The sequence below is a fragment of the Sylvia atricapilla genome, chromosome Z, assembly GCF_009819655.1.
Source record: "Sylvia atricapilla isolate bSylAtr1 chromosome Z, bSylAtr1.pri, whole genome shotgun sequence".
Classification (NCBI taxonomy): domain Eukaryota; kingdom Metazoa; phylum Chordata; class Aves; order Passeriformes; family Sylviidae; genus Sylvia; species Sylvia atricapilla.
In genome coordinates this window covers 11268125-11291372 of record NC_089174.1, presented here as the reverse complement: position 1 = coordinate 11291372, position 23248 = coordinate 11268125, and the positions used below count along the sequence as shown (strand labels likewise).

Here is a 23248-nt window from a genome sequence, read left to right as displayed (position 1 = left end):
CCCAGGTGGCCAAGGCCAATGGCACCTGGCCTGGATCAGGAATAGCGGGCCAGCAGGACCAGGGCAGCGATTCTTCCCCTGTCCTTGGCACTGGTGAGATCACACCTTGAGTGCTGTGTCCAGTTCTGGGCCCCCCAGTTCAAGATGGACATTTAGGGGCTGGAGCATGTCCAGAGGAAGGGAACAAGGCTGGTAAAGGGCCTGGAACACAAGCCTTATGAAGAACTACTGAGGGAGCTGGAGTTGTTTAGCCTGGAAGAAAGGAGACTCAGGAGATCTCATCACTTTCTACAGCTTCCTGCAAGGTGGTTGAAGTCAGGGTGGGGGTCAGGCTCTTCTCCCATGCAACCACTGACAGAACAAGAGGCCACTGCCTTAAGCTGTGCCAGGGGAAGGTCAGGTTGGACATCAGGAAATATTCTTCACTGAAGGAGTGACTGAGCACTGGAATGGGCTGCCCAGGGAGGTGGTGGAGTCACCATCCCTGGAGGTGTTTTAAAAAAAGACTGGATGTGCCACTTGGTGCCCTGGTTTAGTTGATGAGGTGTTACATCATAGGTTGGACTTGATGATCTCAAAGGTGTTTTCCAACCTGGCTCATTCTGTGATTTAGGAGCATCCCCAGAAGAAAGGGTGCATGTATTTTCTGGGTGTGATCAGAGCTGAAACTGCTCTGGATGCCTTTGAGGAGCCCCATGGCTCATGCTGGAACCACCCAGCCTTGTCTCCATGTGCAGCTGTGACTGGGGGTGGGTTCAGGGCTGGCAGTTCCCACCAGGCTCTCCCTCACAGGGGACCTCGGTCAGGGTTAGGGACACACAGACATGGATGCAGGTGGCTGAGAGGAGCATGGAAAAACAACAGTTAAACACAAGAAGCAGTATTTTCCTTCTTCCTCTGATGCCTTTGGGGGCCAATGTCCTGTTGTGACATCACCTGCTGGTGGAGGGTAACAAACCAAGTGTCTGACTGACATCACTGGCGGATGTGTTGTGATGTCACATCCCTGATTGTATTTGGACAGTGGCAGGGCCAATGTGGCTCCAGTCTGGACTGCTACCAAGCAAGGCTGTGAGGCCTGGAGTGTGGAGCCAGGCATCTCCTGGAGTGGTGTCCTGGGCTGGGGGCTGCCACTGGGATTTCCCTGCCTATACTGGAGCATCACTCCATGTCCCGAGCCCTGCCTGGTCTGGGCAGCCAGCAGTGCGGCACTTGCAGCACTGGAGGTGAGCTCCGTGGGGAAGTGCTCCTCACAGGGTGTCTGTGGGGCAGGCAGCAGGGCCTGGGGAGCGGGGATAGTGTCCTCGAGGGGCCTGGGCCTTTCATCCTCCTCTCCATGCCCCAGGACAGCCAGTGGCTATGGCATGTCTCCATTCTGCAGTGCATTACATGCTTTGGAAGCGCTACAGAATCACAGAATCGTCAAGGCTGGAGGAGACCATAAAGATCCCCAAGTCCAGCTGTGCTCTCAGCACCACCTCCCGTGCCAGCAATGGGGACCCTCCTGTCCTTGTATCTCCACTCGGCCCCGCCGAGCGTCAGCAAGGCCACGCAGACGGAGCGGAACTGCCCTGTGTGCCGCAGCGTGCAGAGCGACACGGCCGCGGTGCCCTGCGGCCACCAGTGCTGCCTGGGCTGCCTGCTGCGCCACACTGCCACCAGCCCAACGTGCCCGCTGTGCGCCAGCCCCATGCTCAGCGCCCGCTTCTCCGTGCAGGGCCGGAACGACTTCCTGCAGTGCATCCTGAGCTCGCCCGGAGCGCCGCTGGGGCCCGCCAGCTGGGCGCGGAGGGCTCTGTTCCGCCTGGTCTACACCCAGCCCTCCGACCCGCAGGCAGCGCCGGCCCCGGCTGAGCCAGCGTGCGGGCGCCCAGAGGCCGCGGAGCAATTGCCGGCCGACCTGTGGGCAGAGCTGCTGCACGGCCACGAGCATCTGCTGGACCCCGTGCGGCCCTGGCTGCGGCAGAGCCTGGACGCGATCTACGGCCCGCAGTGGTGGGAGGCCCGGCAGGTGGAGAGCATCGCGCTGTCCACGCTGTGCATCTGCGGCCCAGACAGGGACGGGCTGACCCACATGCTGCAGGGCTACCTCGGGGACTACACCCAGGCGCTGATCCGCGGCCTGATCCACGTCACCCTACACCGCTGCAGGGACCCCTGGCTGCAGCGACGCTCCCAGGCGGCCCCCGAGGAGGAGGACGAGGGCCTCGGGGCCAGCGCCGGCCCCTCCTGGCCGGGCGGGACCGCCTCCCCCGGCTTGGCTGCGAACCCCGCATGGCCCAGCCTGGGCGACCAGCCCAGCGAGCCAGAAGCCCCCCGCCCCGAGAGTCCCGGCCGCCCGCCGGCCGCGCCCGCCCCCGCGGGGCAGAACCAGCCCTGGGCCGTGCCAGGGCAGCAGCAGTTCCGGGCCGTGCCGGAGGACGCTGCGGTCCCCGGTCCCTCCGCGCCCCGACGGCGCGGGAACCGCCGATCCCGGGCGACCCGGCGCTCTCAGAGGAGGACGGCCCCCATACACCCGCGCCCTTTGAAGTCCAGAAGGAGGAAACCCAGGAGGAAATAAAAGGCTCTTTCCTTGACACAGTCTCTTTCCCCCTTCTCCTGGGGGCTTTTCCATCCTGCCCACCGTTGGCCAGGCTCCTATGGCCCCGGAAGATCCTGCGTGAAGCCGTGAGGAAGTGACTCCAAAGTGCTGGTGCAGAGAAAGGTTCCTGTGTCATGTTTTGCCAGATGAACTTCCCATCCACTTTCAGAACCCTTCAGTCAACCCACTGTTGACATCTCTCCATTTTTGTGATGGGAAATTATCAGTACTTTCCAAGCAGGGACCTGGGAATTGTCCAGGAGCCCCTGGAAAGGGCAGGAAAACTCAAAGGGCCAAAGATGGTATCCGCAGCTTGCTCCCACAATGAAAGCAGCCTCTGCTCAAGTGTGGGGTTTATGGATGCCCTTGGCAGCTCTCACATGCTGGGATGTGGATTGAGACTCGGAAAAAGGGAGGCAAAGGAGACGGGACAATGCTGAGGCTGGGAGGGCCTCGGTGGGTTTCTTTTCCTAGACGGCTCAAAAGGTCATGGAGGAGCAGCTGCAGAAGAGGGAGGTGCTGGGAGGTTCGGCACTGTTCTTCAGCCCCATCAGGCCCCCAGAGACGGCAACCGGAGAGCGGATCCCTAACCGGGATGCACCACATCCATCACCTGTGCTGGCCGCGTGCGGGTCCCGTGTGCCAACACCGACAAGAGTCACAATGCCACGGGCCAATTGTGTCCTGTGGGCACCCCCGGCCCGTGCCCACCCTACAGCTCCTCACAGCAACCAAGGCTTCCCTGACGTGCGTCCCACAGCCCCGCGGAGCCAGTAGACTCTCTGAGAGTCATGGCTTTGGCCACGGTCCATCTGCAGGATTCCAGAACAATTCCCTGAGGGATTTTTCGAAGACGATGGATCAGCAGAGAGCTCTGCCCACTCCGCCAGCACCGCGGGTGCTTGCCGCCAGTGCCCGCGGGCTGATGGATGTCCGTTCCGAAAGGCCGAACTCCCACTTGGCCCCGTCTGGCTAGGGGAGCTCCTCCCGGCCCCGGCTGTCCCCGCGGCAGGAGCTCCTCAGCGCTCCGCACAGGCGGAGCGGCCCCACACTGCCCGGGGCGGCCCCGCGTCGCGAAGGGCGTGGCCCAGTCGCGGCTTCCGGCGCTGATTGGCTGCTGCTCGGCCCGGAAGCGGAAGCGGTGGCGGAAGCGGAGAGACGGTGGTGATGGCGGTGGAGCTGGATAATGGGCAGTGCCGGCTGCGGCCCTTCTCCTGCGAGCTGGGGCTGCTCTCTCGGCCCGACGGCTCAGCCACCTTCCTGCAGGGTCTGTGGGCCTTCCCTTCCCTTCCCTTCCCTTCCCTTCCCTTCCCTTCCCTTCCCTTCCCTTCCCTTCCCTTCCCTTCCCTTCCCTTCCCTTCCCTTCCCTTCCCTTCCCTTCAGTCTGTGTGGCTCCGCTCACCGGGGCTTTCGTTCTTTCTTTGCTGGGGCTTCTTTTTCCAGCCTTCCCCTCCCGAGACTGTCCTTCCCAGGGATCCTCATTCCTTCCCGCAGGGTCTGTGGTGCCGCCCATCCCAGGTTTCCCCTTCTCTGCTTCCCACAGCTCCACTACTGCACATCCCGGGGCTCCCCTTCTCCCTTTGCTGGGTCCCGTTCCCAGCCCTTCCCAGAGCATACCAGGGGCTCCTGTTCCCGGGTGCGGCCTCAACATGACCTCTTCTCTTTGTGTCCCCAGGTGACACCTCCGTGCTGGCCGGGCTGTATGGCCCCGCAGAGGCCAAAGTCAGCAAGGAGCTGCCAGACCGGGCAGCACTGGAAGTGCTGCTGCGCCCCAAGGTGGGGCTGCCAGGTGGGGACCCGCTGTTCTGTCCCTGTCCCAAAACAGGTTTTTTCCCCCCAAAGTGCAAGAGTCGGGATATTTGGTTCATTTACAGGTCTTTATTTACATTCTGCTGGGTGGCAAATCTACAAATTCAGCACAACCCAACGCCTTCACTGCATACATATTCTATCAAACAAAGGCATTGGTGTTTGTTTGCTACGAGTTATCGAGTTCTCTCATTAATCAGTGTTCTACCTGCTGTTGGGTGACGATTCCCTCGCTTCTCTCACACTAATTAGTGCCATGCTCCTTCTGTCTCTGGTTTGGCTGGGGGTTTCTGGGGTCACTGCCAGGCCCTGCCCCTGCTGGGATTGCCTGTTCCCAGCCAGAGCTGATGCCAGCACAGCTGCTGAGCTGTCTTGGGGAGTTTCTTCCTTATCATGGCAGTTGTGCCAAACGTCCTTGCCGCCCATCCATCGTGCCCTGCCCGTGTCCAGTGTCAGGGAAATCCCTCTGGCCAGGCGTTGCTGACCTCCCCCAGGCCCCAGACCACTGAGGCCTTGTCCTGCCCTGGCTCTTACCAAGGCTGTTCCACCGAGCAGGGATTTGTCTTTCTGAGGCCTGGACACCACTGAGAGCTTGGTGGCTGCCCAATTACAAGGGTTAAATCTCTTCTTGAGGCCCAAAGCTTGAACACCAGAGGGGGTTCCTGGGGGAGCTGTGACACACTCCTTGTTGTGCAGGTGTGCTGGAGCGCAGCCGGGAGCAGCTGCTGCGCCAGACATGTGAGGCTGTGATCCTGGGGGTGCTGCACCCCCGCACTGCCATCTCCCTGGTGCTGCAGGTGTTGAGCGACGCTGGCTCTGTATCCTTTCCTTTGTGGGACAGCTATGGGAGGCCCGGGGGGCTGGGGGACTTAGAGCTTGGGGTCCCTTGACACCCCTCCCAGCTGCTGTCCTGCTGCCTGAATGCTGCCTGCATGGCGCTGCTGGATGCGGGGCTGCCTCTCAACGCCCTCTTCTGTGGTGTCACCTGTGCACTACAGCCTGATGGCACCATCTTGCTGGACCCCACGGCCCGCCAGGAGCAGGTGAGCCCTCAGTGGTGGGCATCCAGCTCTCTGTGTGCCCTCCGAGCCCTCCTGACCCCTGTTCCCACAGGAGGCCCGTGCCATCCTCACCTTTGCCATCGCCAGCAACGAGAGGAAGGTGCTGATGACCACCACCAAGGGCAGCTGCTCTGTGGAGGAGGTGAGAGACTCCCTGGGAGGGTTTTGGGGTGCAGGATTCCCTCACAAGGGGACCCTCACACCCACCCCTTCACCCCGGTCCTGCACAGATGCAGCAGTGCCTGGCTGCAGCCCAGCGCGCTGCCACCACCATCTTCCAGTTCTACCGTGACTCTGTGCGTCGCCGCTACTCCAAGTCCTGAGCTGGAGATGCCCTACGGACAGCTGGACTGGCCTGGACCCCCAGCACTCAGTAAAGGACCATTTTTCCCTCCACTCTGCCTCTTGAGTCCATCTAGTGCCGACAGGTTTTCCTGAGAGGGGCACACACAGGGACAGGGCTGGGGATAATGTCCTGGCACCTGCTGGCTCCTGAGACCTGCAGGGTGGGGACACAGGGACGCGCTTTCCGCACGGTCCTGGCAGGACACCCAACGTGGTGGCTCGCGGGGAGTCACACACGTGCTGGTACACCAAACATGGCGGCCCTTGGTGTCTCGAGCTCTCGCCACGCTTTCCCGGTACACCCAAGAAGGCGGCCAGGTGGTGGAATGGTACTGGTTCCTGACTGTGACCTTCCTAGCATGGCGGTGCCCCTGGGTGACGTATCCCACGCTTTTCTGGGCGGGGCTTGTGGCCCCGCTGCCAATAGGAAGGCGGTATTGGCTGGACCGCGTGGGGCGGTGCTACGCGTCACGGGGTCAATGAGTGGGGCAGTGGTGGTGTGGGGGGCAATAACGGGTCCGAGGCGAGGCGACGGCGGTCAGCAGCGGGAGATATGGGCCGAGATAGCCGGGTTCGATGGGATTTTGGGCACCATAGTGGGGGGCACGGGGGGGACAATAAAGGGGTGCAGCGGGGAGATTGTGGAAGATCTGAAATGGGGCCGTAATCAGGGTGCCAACCCCTAGCAAATAAAAATTATTTTAAAACAAAACACCACACAAAACCATGCCTTCCCCCGCAAAAAGGAAAAAAAAAATTCCTCAGTCAATCCGGAGAAGCTGCGCTAGAGCCTTGTGGGGAAAAACACGAAACGAGTGGAAAACGGGGTGGGGGCGGCCTCACGTCCGCCTCCCGTGACCGGACACGTGCCTACCCACGTGACTCGGCGCGGAAATGGCGGCGGCAGCGGCGGTCCGGAGCCGCCGGTTCAAGTGGTCGCTGGACCTGGGGGCGGCGCCGGGGGCACGGTGAGGCCCGGGGGGTCGGGGTCGCGCGGGGGCCGGGACACCGAGAGCTCCCGCTCACCCGTCCCGCTGTCCCCAGGCCCCGCGGAGCCGCCGAGGGCCGCGGCCCGCTCGGGTTTGCTGACCGACAGCTGGGAGAGGGCGGCGTCCACGAGAGCGACAAGATCCTCATGGAGAAGGTGTGAGAGAGCGGGGGGGCACCCGACACTCCGCGGCGGTTGGGGGATGTCCGGTGTCCCTACACAAACCTGCAGGAGGACACGTTTGCAGGAGCGGTCACTGCCCACGGGGGTGGTCCCTGGGGCGGGTACCCCGCACTCTGGCCCCGCCCGTGGATAGCCCCTGCCCCAGGTCCCCTCAGATCCCGGGAACCCATGGATGGTTCCTGTCCCAGATAGGCGGATGCCCGGACAGCTGCAGGGGGCCGGTGCCTGCCTCAGGGACCACCCTCGTGGGCGGTGGTTCCGTGGATCCCCCGCTCCCCGTGGGGGTGGGTCGTTGCCCCGGGTCCCTCCCCTGTCCTGGCCTTGCGGATCCCCCCCAGCCCTGTGCAGGCATGGCAGGCGGTCCCCGCCCTGGGTCCCCCCAAATGCCGAGTCCCCATACCCGCCCTGGCCCCTTGTCGTTGCAGCGCTGCTGGGACGTGGCTCTGGCGCCGCTGAAGCAGATCCCCATGAACCTGTTCATCATGTACATGGCCGGCAACACCATCTCCATCTTCCCAGCCATGATGGTCTGCATGATGGGCTGGCGCCCGCTGCAGGCCCTCATGTCTCTGTCTGCCAGTGAGTGCAGCCCCCGCACAGGGTCAGCCCCCTGGGTGTCCCACAGTCCCCTGGATGTCTCACAATCCCCTGGGTGTCCCACAGTCCCCTGGACGTCCCACAGCCCCACGGTCCACATAAATTTCCCACAGCCGTCTGAGAGTCCACACATCCCCACAGCCCCCCAGGTGTTCCCACTGCTCCCCAGGTCTCCCACAGCCCCACAGTGACCTCCACATCATTCCCCTCTGCCCAGCACACCCCTCATGATGCTGCCCACCCCCTATGACCCTTGCGCCAGGTCAGCAGCCTGGGGATCACAGGTACCCTGATTCTGTCTGTCTCCCCCAGCACTGAAGGCCCTGGAGAGCTCAAGCCGGCGGGCACTGCAGGGTCTTGTGTTCCTGGTGGGCAATGGGCTGGGGCTGGCACTGGCCCTCTACAAGTGCCAGGCCATGGGCCTGCTGCCCACCCGTCCTTCCGACTGGCTGGCCTTTGTCACCCCGCCCCAGGTGAGCCCGGGATCATGTGGACACCCCACAGAGTCAGGGGTCCTGGGGTCAGATACCCAGGTCTCCCCACTCACCCCTTCCTCTCTCCCCTTTCTTTGACAGCGAATGGAATTCACTGGAGGGGGCCTGATCTTGTGACCCCCTGCACCCACCCACCAATAAAGACAATGGCAGGATGGTGATATAATTTCTGGAGGGAATTCTGAGGGTTTGGGGACTCAGCCCAAGGCAGCACTGGGTTGAGCTGTGCTAGGACCACTGGGAGTGCACTGGGATAGCACTGAAATCTGTGCTGGGAGTGCCCTGGGAATCTTTGGACCTGCAGTGGGAGCACTGTGAAGCTTTGTACCTGTGCTGGAAATGTATTGGGAGCTTTGCGGGCTGTACTGAGGTATGCACTGGAGCTACACTCAAAACCACAGCACCCATATTGGGGGGCATACTGGGAACACTGGGAATATACTTGTGGCCCACATGGGGAGAGCTGCTGCCTGAGTCTGGCTCTGTAGTAGAAGCACCAAGTTCATACTGGGAACACTGGGGATCATATCAGGATCTTGATTTGACTGTAGGTCATGCAGGTGTTGTACTGAGGGCACTGGGCTCATACTGAGATCCTGCTTGAAGAGCTGTAGCTCATTAGCATTGTACTGGGACTGCTGGTGGTATGTTGGAAGCACTGAGCACATGCTGGAACTGTGGCAGCCCATACTGGGTTTGTGCCAGAAGACCTGTGGTGCAGGCCAATATTGTACTGGGAGCACTAGGCCCACACTGGGATGGTGCTGGGTGTTCCCTCACTGCTGGTTTCTGCCACATTTCACCATTTTACTTTGGTAGTTTCCCCATTTTGATTGTTTTTCTCACCACTTGCCCATTTGTGGCCCATATTTGCCCTTTTCCCTTGTTCTTTCATACATTTTTTTCCATTTTTGCAGTAATTTCTTCCACTGTTGCTCCTAGTAGAGCCCAAACCTCTGCTTTCCAGTATGGACCAGTGCCTCCCAGAATAGCCTTGTGACGTCTCCAGGACTTTGAGTGTGGCCTAGGACTCCAGGATGATGTTATCATCACATAGAGCCCAATCCCTGAATATCCCACCAGCTCCCGGTGCCTTTTCACACCACCCCAAGTCTTCCCAGTGGCACCACAGCTGCGCTGGGGGCCTGGGATGGGGCAGGGTCTCCTGATGCAATCAGTGGAAAGATGATGTCATACCTCAGTCAGCCGACCTGGCTTTGGCATGTCCCAGGGTGTCACTGGGCACGGTGACCCCAAGCACAGCACTTCCCAATGGCAACCCTTCCTACATGAGGACCCCTGACCAGTGGAACCCCACACCTTTCCTGATGGCCTCCCACAGACTCATCCAATTTGGAAAATGCCCTCTAGGCCATCAAGTCCAAGCTGTGCCTGACCCCCACCTTGTCCCCAGCCCAGGGCACTGGGTGCCACATCCAGGCGTTCCTTGAACACCTGCAGGGATGGGGGACTCCAGACCTCCCTGGGCAGCCCCAGACAAGGCCTGACCACCCTTTCCATGGGGAGATTCCTGCTGGTGTCCAACCTGAGCCTCCCCTGGCCCAGCCTGAGGCTGCTCCCTCTCCTCCTGTCCCTGTTCCCTGGGAGCAGAGCCCAGCTCCCCCAGCTGTCCCCTCCTGTTACCAACAATCAGTAAAAATAAACCTCCCTAACACCAGTGCAGCATTAAGCAGCAGCCATTCTTCATTCTGGAGGCACAAGGGGCTGTCTCCTCTGAAATACCGTGCATGCTAACCACAGAAAATCTCCTGTTCCAGGCTGTATTTTACATGCACGCTCACAGGTTTTCTCAGAACACATGGGGTAACCATTTCCCTGAAGTCATTAAGACACATTCCCTTTCACCAGCGCATGTATTCTCCTGTCCTGGGGGTGTCTTAGGTGGTCCTTGATGGCCAGTGACCCCCAGTTGTGTCTGACCACTCTCTGAACAGGTGCTACTGTGCCCAGTTAGGAGAAAGGTTGGCATTAACTGACCTAGCTCATTAATTTGTGAGGCTTTGAATCAATGGAGTATAGTTTCTTATTCCTTTCCTTGGTTAATGTTTATTGTGCTTTTGATTGTGCACTTCCATAGCCTGATTTTGCTAAATCATTGTATTAAGCCACCAGGTGCAATCAATTCTTCATCTGGCAACATTGTCAAGGAGTTGTGCAGATCCAGAAGGTCCCCCCAAGACTCCTTTTCTCCAGGCTGAGCCCCTTTCCCAGCTCCCTCAGCTGCTCCTGGGGCTCCAGCCCCTTCCCCAGCTCCGTTCCCTTCCCTGGACATGCTCCAGCCGCTCAGGGTTGTGCTTGAGCTGAGGGCCAGAGCTGGACACAGCCCTCTAGATGGAGCCTCAGCAGTGGCAGCACAGGGGAGTCACTGCCCTGGGGCTGCTGGCCACACTATTCCTGATCAGCCCTGGTGCCATTGTCCTTCTTGGCCACTTGGAATCATGTCCATGAGCCACTGCTCTGGTCTTGCCAGCTGTGGAGGCTGCCCTCTCCAGCCATGTCTCCCAGGGGACACTGCACACTAATGCCATCCCCCTGCATCTGCCCCATTCCCTAATGTTTTGCCAAGGCCATGCTGCTCCCATTGGAGCTTGGACATCACTGATCATCCTGGCATGGCAGCAGGTGAGTGGGACCGTGTGACAGAGTCCCTGGGAATGACACAGCCTGCCCTGGGAAGGGACACCTGTTAGCAAAAGCAGTGGCCTCTAAGGCAAGGAAACACAAACGTGGGTTACGAGTGGGAAGAGTTTGTGAAGAGATGCCTGGCTAGTGCCAGAAAATGATACAGAGCTTCCCTGTTGGCAAGTACACAGAACTGGGATTTGTGAGAAGGCCAAGGCACAGGAACAGCTGCTCTGAGGAGCATGAATGCCTGGGGATCCCATGTGGATCTCACATGGACCCAGGCTTGTACTAGACATGGGGACACCTTTGTGTTGTTTTACATCCTTTCCCCAAGGTCAGTGCGTAACACTCACACCACAGCCAGACCCTCAGAGCCCTGACCCTGCTGTCAGGACTGTCCCCAGCACCAGGATCAGGACCTGGCATGGACATCCCTGGGGCAGAGCAGAAGGAGAATTCCCTCTCTAAGAAAGAGGAGGAAAAGCAAGTTCCTCTCTGCAGCCTGAGCATAGGAATGCCCTGGACTTCATTTCCCAGGTGAATCCAGAGCCACCTGCAGATGGATAATTTCCCTGGATGCAGCAGGCACCTGAGGCTCCAGGCAGGGCGTCTCCAAATGACTTGGTTACGCTTCCAGATTAACCCTGTTCCCAAACCTGAGCTGCACTTTCAGGACTCCCCCTGCCCCGGGGCTGAGGCCCCACCCCATGAGCCATGGATAGATCCCAGCGTTCCTGGGCCAGGCAGAGCTGGGAGGCACCGAGCTGCCCTGCCCTGCCCGGTTACTGCTGTGTTGCGACTCCGTCTGACCTGCAGCAACTGGAAAACACGTCCTCACCTGCACCTGGCACTCCTCTGCTCTGCCTCCCCTGCCTTCGAGGTGGTTCAAAGGAGCCCAAGGCAGCAGCTAGGGAAAATAATCCCAGCCAATTCCATCTTACCTAGTGATTATTCAAAATAAAGTGCAACCAGGGTCCAGTGACACAACTGCTCTCCTGTTTATTTCAAATCAAACTGTTTGTGAGCCAGATGCAGGGGAGACTGGATGTTGCACAGACAGGTGGGTGAGGTGGGCAGCCACAGCATACGGCTGCCAGCATGTGACAGTGTGTGCGAGATGGACAGGGGCTTTGTTCACACAGCACAGGGAATGTTCTGTCACGAGTCACCGCTTGACCACACCACGGAGCATGGCACAGCCAGGATTCACCTGCAGGGACCACAGGCCCCTGCCCACGCTGCCAGCCCGGCGGTACTCCCGGCTGTACATGCTGATGCGAGACGTTTTGGAACCATTTGGCGCTGGCTGTCTGCCTCTGACACCACGTTTCATTAGCACCCGGGGGAGAGCAGCTGCAGTTCATCCCGCGGGTTCGTGCGCCGAGCCCGGAGGGATCATATACTGTCCAGCTTCTTCAGGATGAAGGGAGCTGAGAGAGAAAACAACATGGAGACGGACCCGATCAGCGGCGAGACTGCTGCGGGTTTGTGCAGCATCTCAGACACCCCGACCCCGGCCGAGCCACCGCTCCCGCTGTGTCCGTGCCCCGGCGGCTTCGGCACGAGACCGAGACGCGGCACATCCCGGGAGCTAGGCCCGGCACAGGCTGGGGCGCGGGGCCAGAACATTTCCGGAGCTCAGGCCCAACACATTCCGAGAACGCGGCCCGGCACATGCCGGGGCCGGGACAACCGGTCACTCACTGATCCGCAGCAACGCGACGTAGATGAGGAAGTTGCGGACGGAGGAGAGGACGTCGCGGCGCATCTTCCGCCTGAGCTCCTCCGGGTCCATCTTGGGCCCCAGCCCCTCGATGCGGAACATCCCGACCCGGAGCTCGATCCCAGTCCCGAGCCCGTTCCCGACCCGATCCCGGCGCGGCAGGCGGCCACGCGCGGTGAAACCACGTGAGCAGACGCGCCGAGTCACGTGACCATGGCGGACGCATGCGCACGGAGCGCGGGGACGCCGCCGGCGCTTGCGGATACCGCCATTTCCGGCCGGTTGTGAGGGAGCCAATCAGGGACAGGGACAGGGACAGGGACAGGGACAGGGACAGGGACAGGGACAGGGACAGGGACAGCTCTGTCTCCAGCGTTTGGCAAGCCCTCCGAAGGTATAGGGTGGGCGGCACGGCTGTAGGGTATCACAGCTCCCCTAAGAACCCTCTTTGGCATTTGAGCTTTGGGCACTTTGGGATTCCAGAAAGATTTAACCCCTGGAATTGGGCAGCCACTGAGCTCTCAGTGGTGTCCAGGCCTCAGAAAGACAAATCCCTGCTCGGTGGAACTGCCTTGGTAAGAGCCAGGGCAGGACAAGGCCTCAGTGGTCTGGGGCCTGGGGGAGGTCAGCAACGCCTGGCCAGAGGGATTTCCCTGACACTGGACACGGGCAGGGCAGGATGGATGGGCGGCAAGGACGTTTGGCACAACTGCCATGATAAGGAAGAAACTCCCCAAGACAGCTCAGCAGTTGTGCTGGCATCAGCTCTGGCTGGGAACAGGCAATCCCAGCGGGGCAGGGCCTGGCAGTGACCCCAGAAACCCCCAGCCAAACCAGAGACAGAAGGAGCATGGCACTAATTAGTGTGAGAGAAGCAAGGGAATCGTCACCCAACAGCAGGTAGAACACTGATTAATGAGAGAACTGGATAACTCGTAGCAAACAAACACCAATGCCTTTGTTTGATAGCATGTGTACATAACGAAGGGGTTTGATGGTTCTCGTGCTGGATTTATGGATTTCCACCCAGCAAATGTAAATAAAGACCTGTAAATAAAACAAATACTTTGACTCTTGCACGCTGGGGGAAAGAATCTGTTTTGGGACAAGGGAAGGCCTGGCTCTGTGCGTATGTGAGTCTGAGTAATAGATCACAGCATATTTGGGGTTGGAAGGGATGTCTGGGGCTCACCCATCCCAAGCCCCTGCTCTGGCAGGGTCCTCTGGAGTAGTGACACAGGAATGTGTCCAGCTGGGCTTGGGATGTCTCCAGAGAGGGACACTCCAGGCCCTCCCTGGGCAGCTGTTCCAAGGCTCTGTCCCTCCATGGACAGAACTTCTTCCTCCTGCTGGGGTGGAATTTGCTGAGCTTTATTTGATGGCCCTTGCTCCTCATCCTGGCACTGGCACCACTGAACAGAGCCTGGCCCCATCCTCTGGCACCCCTTGGATTGATGGGATCCCCTGTCAGCCTTCCCTTCTCCACCCTGACCAGGCCCAGCTCCCAGTCTCTGCCCAGCACAGAGATGCTACAGAGCCCAAACCATCAGACAAGCAAATGCTGACATCAGTTGTGCTTTTTTATAGGGGCTGAAGCTGGATTTGGCCTGAAGCTCACCCAGAGAACTGCACACACCCAGAATTGTACACAAAAATCAGATCTATTACCCATCATGCAACAAGCCAATAATTACACACTGAAGAGAGACACTGAGTATTTCGGCTGTGTAAACGTGTGTGCTCAGTGTATTCCACAACTCCAGTGCACAGAGTATCAAATGCCTTCACTGCATACATATTCTATCAAACAAAGGCATTGGTGTTTGTTTGCTATGAGTTATCCAGTTCTCTCATTAATCAGTGTTCTACCTGCTGTTGGGTGACGATTCCCTCGCTTCTCTCACACTAATTAGTGCCATGCTCCTTCTGTCTCTGGTTTGGCTGGGGGTTTCTGGGGTCACTGCCAGGCCCTGCCCCGCTGGGATTGCCTGTTCCCAGCCAGAGCTGATGCCAGCACAGCTGCTGAGCTGTCTTGGGGAGTTTCTTCCTTATCATGGCAGTTGTGCCAAACGTCCTTGCCGCCCATCCATCCTGCCCTGCCCGTGTCCAGTGTCAGGGAAATCCCTCTGGCCAGGCGTTGCTGACCTCCCCCAGGCCCCAGACCACTGAGGCTGCCCTGGCTCTTACCAAGGCAGTTCCACCGAGCAGGGATTTGTCTTTCTGAGGCCTGGACACCCTGAGAGCTCAGTGGCTGCCCAATTCCAGGGGTTAAATCTTTCTGGAATCCCAAAGTGCCCAAAGCTCAAATGCTAAAGAACACCCTTTCCTAGCGCAACTGTGATACCCTGCAGCCATGCAGTTCTGCAAGCTGATAGCACTCAGAGCACAAGGAGTACCGTCCAAGGTAGCCACAGGCTCTAGGAATGCCTGAGAGGGGCAGGTGAGCAGGCAGAGCCATGTGGTTCCACTCAGCATCTCCATAAGATGCCTGGGCTCTCCAGTCAGCCAGAGAGTTAGAAAAAGGGCTTTCTCTCAGCTAAGCTGCCTGTGACCCAAGGCAAAGGCAATTACAGAGCAGCTGCTCTCACTGTGCCAGTGATTACAGGGCTAATTGAGCTTTCCTGGCTGCAGGCCTGAGCCAGGTGGCCAAGGAGCAGCGTTCCCAAAGCACCCCACAGCCAACACAGTCACAGGACGTTCAATCCCAGTGCCCGCTGCCAGCGAGGGGGAACCTGTCCCAGTCACAGAAAATGTAGCACTGCCCTCCCAAGAGCTTTCCAGCAGAGTCCCAAGGGAAAACACAACACAGCTGCCCAGATCCCCTACTGAAACGAACTAATGGCTGTGCCAGCTCCAGGAAGCCTCATTATTTACTCTGACAAGTGGCTCTCTCCAGTCTTTGCTAACAGGAACAGACTGGCAGGTTCCAAGCCCATTTTGGCCAAAAACCAAGGAGTCCATAATGCATTTTGTGCCTGCTTTTCCTCCCAGTCTTGCTTTCTGCTGGAAAAGTGGGAGAAGGGCTGTTTTACTGAGTATTGCTTAGGAGGAGGTGAAGGAATGTGAGCAAATCTGGGCAAAACTGAGAGTAACACAATACAGTATTGAGCAGACACTGGAGCAAGGAGGGGACAAAAGTGCTGCCAAGAAGCAGTACAGGGGTGCTCTGCCAGGACAGGAACTGGGGAGTTCTTGCCTCAAGCTGTTGACACCCCATTCCGCTCATCCCTTTGTGAGATGGAGGGATGAGAAACATTTCCTGTGGGAGATGTTCCCACTGGATAGGCCGGAGACTTCAGGTGTGAAGTGACTGGCAAGGGAGAGAAGGCCTTGGCTTTGGATTTTGACACTTTCCTGAGCTGTCCTTGAAAGGTTTGTGGCAACTTTCCAGAATTCCCTCAAACATCTGAACTCCAAAGCTTGGGCAGTTCACATGTCTTTATTTGCAGTCATTCCCATAATTACAGGAGAATATTACCTTCCATTCCCTGGAGCTACAGAAAGATTATGACCCACTGACTGGGCACTGCCTTGAGGTCTCTGATGAGGACATGGCAAGACCTGTGTGTTGTAGGTAACATCAGGAGAAGCTGACAAAAGATGCAGACATTGGCACAGGGACAGCTGGACCTCCCAAGTGGTTATGGAACAGTGGTGTGAGGAGAGGCCAGACTCCACAGGTAGCAGGAGAGAAGCACTGCAGGCCTCCAGGGGCAAGGCCAGAACTCCTCAACAACTGTCAGCTGTAGCACATAATGCCCAGATAATACCAAGGTAAAGCTGTCACAAATACTGAATTAGACGCAGATCTTAAAAAAAACCCCACATGATAGCAATGGTGAAAAAATAGTGTAGGCTGGCTGTTTCTCTGGGAGGAGACTGAGCAGACAAAGGAAGTACAAGGATTGGAAGAAGGGTCAAGGAGTGTGAAAAGGGATTGCATAGATCTCAAATGTTTTGCCAGTGCTGTTGAGGAGGAAGCAGCCAAGCAGCCCTATGTGTGATCACCATTGTTGGAGGATTAAACCACAGCTGTTCTGGCCATGGTGATACCAAAATCAGTTGATCGAATACTTAACAATAGAGCATTAAGAATCTGCCATTCTTTATTTGGTTAGGTGCATGAGGGGAACTCTCCTCTGAAATATTGTGAACGTTGAGCACAGAAAAGGCTTCTCTTTAGATTCTATACAGACATATTCATTTATTTTCCTGGAATGAGAATACATAGGATAGTAATTTCCCCAAAATCAGTAACTTATGATCCCTTCCTTTCGCTTGTAGATTCTTCTGACCCAGTGGTCCCAGATCCCAGAGTTACAGCTAAGCACTTGAGGAACTGGTGTTACTTTCCAAACATGGAGCTGAGCTGGCATAACTGGGCTGGTGACTCCCCATTCCTCTTGGTTAATGTTTGACATGATCCTACAGAAGGAGCATTGTGTGGTTCCATAGGACAGTGGGTTTTGAAGAATAACTATTGTATGAGCCCACTAGGTGTGCAAACAGCTGTTCATCAGGCAGCAGCAGGATGCACATCACACCTGCTGTCCTGGTGGGGAGCACAGAGAGGCAGGAGCACTGCTGTCCCTGGCAGGCTTGAGGACACTTTAGGGGAATGGACTGAACACCTAGCAGTGCAGTGTGGGTGCGTCTGTTGTGTATGAGGGCTTTGGCAGCTCTCTGTCACTTCCTGCCATTGTTTAGAAACAGGTTCACCTTTTTCTAGCTGAGAGCAGATTGACAAGGTGACACAGAATATTAATTTCCATTGGTTTACAGATCAATCTCACAAGTTCACTCCACAGACCAGCCTGTTCAGGACCATGTGAGTCAAGGACTGTTTCAGGTACAGAGGACAGGCACAGTCTGGCTGTCTCCTCACCCCAGGAGCAAAACCAGCAGGAAGCTTTGGTTCTATCTTCTTCTTGCCATTGGTGTGGGTAATCTTTCTGGAAAACTGGGATCTAGGTGGAAACAAGCTCCACTAGCCAAGGAATAGAGCCTGCAGGTGACAGTGGCAGGGCTGCATGCTGAGTGAGATGCAGAGGAGAGGGGATGGCTGGGCACAGCTGCTTGGGAAATTGGCAGAGCCCAGACACTCCAACTGAAACTCAGGGTTCTCTCCCCTCTGCTCCCATGATGTCCTGAAACTATGGTAAGATGCAGCTGGTGCAAATAGCAAGAAAGAAATAGCCCACAGAAATTAAAACTGTCCTAATAATTTTTTTTTAGAGCTCAGTCAGGTTTCTAGGAACAAGGAACTCACCACTGATTCTCTTTGATAAAATCATTCTATGGAGTGGCCCTTCAGGTGCTGTCCAGTGGTGTTTCTCCATCCTGCTCCTGCATCATGGAGATCGCCCATCGGACAGCTGAGAGGACAGCATGTCTTCCTCTTGGAAATGGCAGCGTTAGCTTGGCCTGACCCCTTTGCATCCACTGGTGAGATGTGGAGGAGCACCAGGGACTTCCATTCCTTGGACTGGAACAGGGTATTTGTCAGAGATGCAGAAGAAAGGCTTTCCAGAGGGTCTGGGCAGCCTGGCAGAAGCACCAAGGAGAGGCAAAGCAGGTGATGCTAGAGCCTTGGTGCTGCTGCCACGATGGCCCCTTCCCCCCACCCAAGGAATCAATATTGGCACAACACTAATGGCAGCACCTGGCTTTGTGCCCATAGAGAGGTTTCCTCCATGTCTGTTCCTCCTCCTCATCTCCAGTGAGGTTCAGCTCATCCTTCTGCTGTCCCCAGGGGCTCCATGGCCCAGCTGTGCCAGGGCTGCACTCCAGGCCCATCACACCAGACCATGGGCAGCCCGCTGGGCATACTCCCAGCCCACACATGCCTCCTGGCTTCCCAGGATGGTGTCAGGACACAGGACAGTTCCTGCTGGGCACAGGACGGTCCCTGGTGCTGGCAGAGAAGGAGCAGCAGGACAGGGCTCACTGACAACACTCCTCTGGCTCTGCCCATGTTTCTCTCCACATGTCTGGACACTGGGGCTCAGCACCACACTTGTGTGACATGGGAAACCACAGGCTGGGTCATGGGGAGGGGGTTTCCTTTACCCTCAAAAATCACAATCCCACCAGGCATCCCCAGACAGCCCCTGCAGCCCTGTCCCAGGGATGAACTCCATGTGTGACCCATTGGCTCAAGCCCACCCTGATCCCCTCTGTCTGCTCTGGGTCCAGGCAGGAGAGTGAGTCTGCTCCTCCAGCATCACACCTCCTGCAAGGAGTTCTCCTGCTCCTCCTGTCCCTGCGGTGTGCCCCACTCAGGCCACCATGGCTCTGTGGGGATGGCCTAGGGCAGTACCTGTGGCAGCTGCCCCCCATGGCTGGAAGGAGGGTGGCACAGCACCCCAAGCTAGCATGGAGGTGCTGTGGCAGTGGTCCTTCCTCCTCCACTGCTCTTGCCAGGCTGTTGGACTGCTTAGGACAGGAGACCCAGCCTGGGAGGAGCAAGGAGCCAGGCTGAGCAGGGATAGCCAGAGAGCCCTTGGTTCACAGGGGTCCTGCAGACAAGGGCTCACACTGGCTGGGTGCCATATGTCCCCAAAGCCACTCTGTCACTCCCCTCAGATGGGCAGGAGAGAGGAAGTAAAACAGCAAGCTTGTGAATTGAAATAAGTTCAGAGATTGCTCAGCAAATACCGTCATGGGCAAAACAGACTCATCAGCATCACAGCCTCCTCTGGGCATCCCTGTGCTCCAGTGTGGGGTCCTCCAGGACTGCAGCTGGGTCTGTGCCCTCCTATGGACCTCCACAGGCTGCCAGCAAACCTCAGCTCCAGCACCTGGAGTAACTCCCCTCCTTCTGCACTGATGTGGGGATCTGCAGTGCTATGTCTCTCCTATGTTCTCACACCTCTGTTCTCTAGCTTCAACAGCCGCTGTGAATTAACTTCTTCATTCTTATCTCTGTTATCCCAAAGGTGTCACTGCCACTGGTGGGCTCAGCCTTGGCCAGCAGTGGCTCCATCCTGGAGCTGGTGGCTTTGGCCTCATGGAACATGGGGGAAGCTTCCAGCAGCTTCTCACAGAAGCCACCCCTGCAGCCCCCCTGCTCTCCAAACCTGGCCACGCAAACCCAGCACAGTACCCAGGTATGTGAATGTCTGGTCATGCATACCAGCACAGCCACCCTGGGTGCTCGCACAGACACAGCAGTACCAGCAGCCAGTTCCTGCTCCCCTTTCTGGCCTGAGACCACTATGGAAACAGGTCACAGAGAGGCCCCACTTGGGAAGTGGGGCTGGATGGGACAGGACAAACAGCACTGACCCACGGATGAGCATCACAACTCGGTGCTGACCCTGTGCCCACAGCCCTCTCACTACCTGGCCCCTCAATCTCCCCAAACGCCATCAATGCCCAAATTTTCCTGCATTCAGTTCCTCCCCAGGCTTCCTGCAATGAGCCCTGTGCAATCCTGAATGTTCTTCCCCAGTGTCCCATGGCTTGTCCTGTACCCCTGGTTGTGACATTGCATCAGTGGGGTGCTCTGGAGAAGGCAGTGCCCCCAGCCCTGGGGCTCAGCTCCCCTGGGACTGGAGGTGTTGGATGGGGGCTCATGTTTCTGGGGGTGTCACTGGGGCTACCTCAAGGCTTTGGGCTCTACTGGTGTGTACAGATGAACTTTTCATCACAAAAGTGTTCCCAGGCTCTGATTTCTCATCTGTGAGTGGGCCAGGAGTGAAAGTCATATCACTGGACCAGCCACATTGGAATGTGCCCAAGCCAGCACACCTGAGGCCAGATGGTTTGATTTCATCCATAAGTTCTCAACTAGGGCATCTCAGGGATGTTCTCAGTATCCCAGGTAGGTTTTGCCACCCCTCAGACAGTCCTGCCCTGCTGTAGTCTACTATTTGGGAGCTGTGTCATCCCAAGAGTGCAGGGGTCCTCAGCACTCCTGGCACTCCAAGGGAAAGTTTCTCTTCCTGCTATTTCCTCTTCTCTTGGGAGAGATGAATGTGGCCTGTGGAGCTGCACTCACTGCTGTGGACATTCTGAACTGCTGGGAACCCTCAGGTGGTGAAACCACCCTCAGAAGCTTCACTAGGAAGTCAAAGAAGAGGTTGTAAAGCAATGTCTAAGCCTTGAGGGAAATATTTCAGACTTGTCACTCATTTACTTGTGATCCAGGACAAGGAGGGACAGAGAGAAGAAATGTGAGCCCACAAAAACTGCGACCTATAACCACAGCCCTTTCTGCACCAGCACAAAGGTTGAAAGTGACTTCTGGTGTCTTCAACAGATTCCATGTGTTGACCTTTATGATCAAGAGGACCAGAATTATTCAAGCATGTAGTAGACTGGAGGAGGGTGAAGATATTCCCTGTCTGCAGCCTCACCCTGTGGAAGCATAGGCAGAGTGCCTTGACCTAGAGATGGGTCCTGAAGGGCCCCTGCAAGAAGAACCCTGAGCACAGAGGCATCAAATACTGAGCCCTGACACTTCTGCATGAGGAGTTCTCAGAGGGGCTGGTTGACCCTTTGAAAGTTCTGGTTTTCTGCTATGAAATGTGAAGGGATTTCCTCCTTCACAAGATCTTACCTATACTTCTTCAGGGTTTTCCAGGTCCCTAATCCTTTCCAGGTCCTTAATCCCAGTCATTCCGGAGGCATCATCTGGATCACAAGACATTAAGCTGAGTGGATCCACAAGCTCCATTCATGAGTGGGAGAGCTCCCAGAGGTTTCATCCTTCATGGACATAGCTTGGCATGTCAGCAGCCACAAGCTGTAACTTTCCAAGTAGTTCTGAAATGTTTCCCAGGACAGAAGGCTTTCACAAGTCAGCTGTGACAGGATCCAAACGTGAGCCATGATGAATGCTGTTTTGAGACAAAATGTCCTGTAACTTTTTGAGTTATTGTTCCCCACACTTATGGAACTGTAACTACTCAGACGGAAAAAACCTATGTGCTCAGCTCCACCCCACACAGACCCAAATCTCACATATCATAGATCAGCATGGACTTTAGATGTGTCTTGCTAGTGGGTACCAGTATTCACCCTCAGGATAAACAACTAGGGCTTTATTTCTTTTTAATTAAGCATCTGCTTCCTGTGTGGATTGCTTTGAAAACATCACCCAGGGCCACATGGGAAGGGAGATGTGATGCAAGTTGCCCAGGGAAGCTGCATGAATCAGCAACTGATGCAAAGCCTTTTTCTGAGCACTGTTTAATGTTACATTAATTTCAGATGTCAGGCCCCAACCTCTTTTATTTTTTTGTCAATTTCAGTGACCACAGGGTAGTACTGTTTGTGAAAGGTGCCAAACTTAGTTCTCACGTCAGCAAAAGAGAAAAATAACCCTATTTTCTGTGGCCGAGCTGTTTTGGGAGAACAGTTCCTGGAAAAGGGGCAGAGAGAGCAGGCCAGGCAGTGGAGGACTCAGTGCAGAAGTGCTGCGAGGGACCGGAGGGGCAAAGGCAGGGAGGCACAAACCGGAGCCGATCGATGCCTCTCGCCGAGCAAGTCCGCGTGTGCTGCCCAGCGCTGAGCTAAATGCGGCGCTGCGGCGGTGGCAGGGCAGGGCACACGCCGAACAGGGCACCTTCGTGGCAAGGGCAGGTGCCAGGGCAGGAAGGAAGAGCTGACGGTGGGGATGTGGGCTCCCGTGTCCCCGGGATGGCGGTCACGCAGGGCCGGGCAGTGTCCGCCTGTCCGTGTCCTTGGCACAGCCGAGGCCCGGGCGCCGGAGCCTTTGGGGGGAGCGCGGCTCTGCACAGCCGGGGCGACAGACTGGGAAACCCAAATAACACCCTACCTTGCCCGCTCCCACCAGGCCTGCCCAGGGGAGCCCAGGGGAACCCAGAGGCACAGCGGGAGCTGAGAACACAAATTAGGGACACAGAGCAGGGTACACTCCGTCCACAGCTGTCTGTCCCGGAGAGACTCAGCTCCGTATTCCAGGGGTGACATCTGTCAGTAGAGGTCAACCCCTGCACACCCGTAGGACCATCAACACGAGTACTGGACAAGCCGTGGGGCACAGGAAAATAACATCCAGGACTGCACAGGGCTCATTGCAGGAAGCCCGGGAAGGAACTGAACGCAGGAAAATTCGGGCATCGATGGCTTTTGGGGAGAGCAAACGCGGGGAGACTGAGGGGCCAGGCAGTGAGAGAGCTGTGGGCACAGGGTCAGCACCGCAGTCGCGGTGCTCGTTCAGCAGTGCCCTGCACGGGGTCAGTGCTGTCTGTCTTGCCCCATCCAGCCCCACTTCCAGCAGCGTCCCGGGTGGGAACTCTGTCCGAGGCGCTCGTCTGTGCCCGTGGGGCAGCCCCTGGCCCGAGCGCCGGTGCCGGTCCAGCCGGGCGACCCCGCCAAGCAGGGAGCCGGCGGTGCGGGGCTCCGGGGCCGAGCCCACCGCGGGGGCGGGATGCGGGGGCGGGATGCGGGGGCGGGCCCGGGGGGCGGGCCCCGGGGGTTGTCATTGAGATGCCGCCCTTGCCCAGCCGGCACGGCAGCGCTGCGCTCCTGGCCGCAGGTAACGGGGATCGCTCGGGATGGGCGCGGGGTTTCTCCGGGCGGGGCGGGTGCCGCCGGGGCTGGCCGCCGAGTCGGTCCGCGCCGTCGGTCCCGGCTGCGGAAGGTGCCGGTACCGCCTCTGTCCCGCTCCCACCGGGTATCTCCCGTTCGGGGCGCGGGCTCCGTCTCTCTCTGCGCGTTGAGGGTTGATGATTTAGCGTTTTCTGTCCGGTCTTGCCCCAAACGCCGTGGGCTAGTTTCCCTGTCGGTGCGAGGAAACCATACATCTGCACCCTACTTTCCCTAACAACAAAATAAGCGAAGAAAAAACCT

General features: G+C 57.5%; 4 protein-coding genes across 4 annotated transcripts; 3 read left to right on the top strand and 1 right to left on the bottom strand.

The window, feature by feature from the left end:
• The first annotated feature begins 1385 nt into the window (after positions 1–1385).
• Positions 1386–3530, top strand: LOC136374414 (uncharacterized). Its single transcript, XM_066339766.1, has 2 exons — positions 1386–2383; positions 2495–3530. The coding sequence occupies exons 1-2, from the start codon at positions 1493–1495 to the stop codon at positions 2558–2560; spliced, it is 957 nt and encodes a 318-aa protein (XP_066195863.1). The 5' UTR covers positions 1386–1492; the 3' UTR covers positions 2561–3530.
• Positions 3531–3715: 185 nt separating this feature from the next.
• Positions 3716–5847, top strand: EXOSC5 (exosome component 5). The gene is made up of 6 exons (XM_066338672.1): positions 3716–3848; positions 4257–4370; positions 5087–5208; positions 5293–5433; positions 5504–5593; positions 5682–5847. Exons 1-6 carry the CDS (start codon positions 3749–3751, stop codon positions 5772–5774), a joined length of 660 nt encoding a protein of 219 aa, XP_066194769.1. The 5' UTR covers positions 3716–3748; the 3' UTR covers positions 5775–5847.
• Positions 5848–6649: 802 nt separating this feature from the next.
• Positions 6650–8224, top strand: EMC4 (ER membrane protein complex subunit 4). Its single transcript, XM_066338538.1, has 5 exons — positions 6650–6764; positions 6841–6940; positions 7393–7546; positions 7877–8037; positions 8140–8224. The coding sequence occupies exons 1-5, from the start codon at positions 6691–6693 to the stop codon at positions 8173–8175; spliced, it is 525 nt and encodes a 174-aa protein (XP_066194635.1). The 5' UTR covers positions 6650–6690; the 3' UTR covers positions 8176–8224.
• A 3454-nt stretch (positions 8225–11678) lies between these two features.
• TOMM5 (translocase of outer mitochondrial membrane 5) lies at positions 11679–12637 on the bottom strand. The gene is made up of 2 exons (XM_066338653.1): positions 12409–12637; positions 11679–12134 (listed from the first exon to the last, which is right to left on the bottom strand). Exons 1-2 carry the CDS (start codon positions 12527–12529, stop codon positions 12100–12102), a joined length of 156 nt encoding a protein of 51 aa, XP_066194750.1. The 5' UTR covers positions 12530–12637; the 3' UTR covers positions 11679–12099.
• Between the last annotated feature and the right edge of the window lie 10611 nt (positions 12638–23248).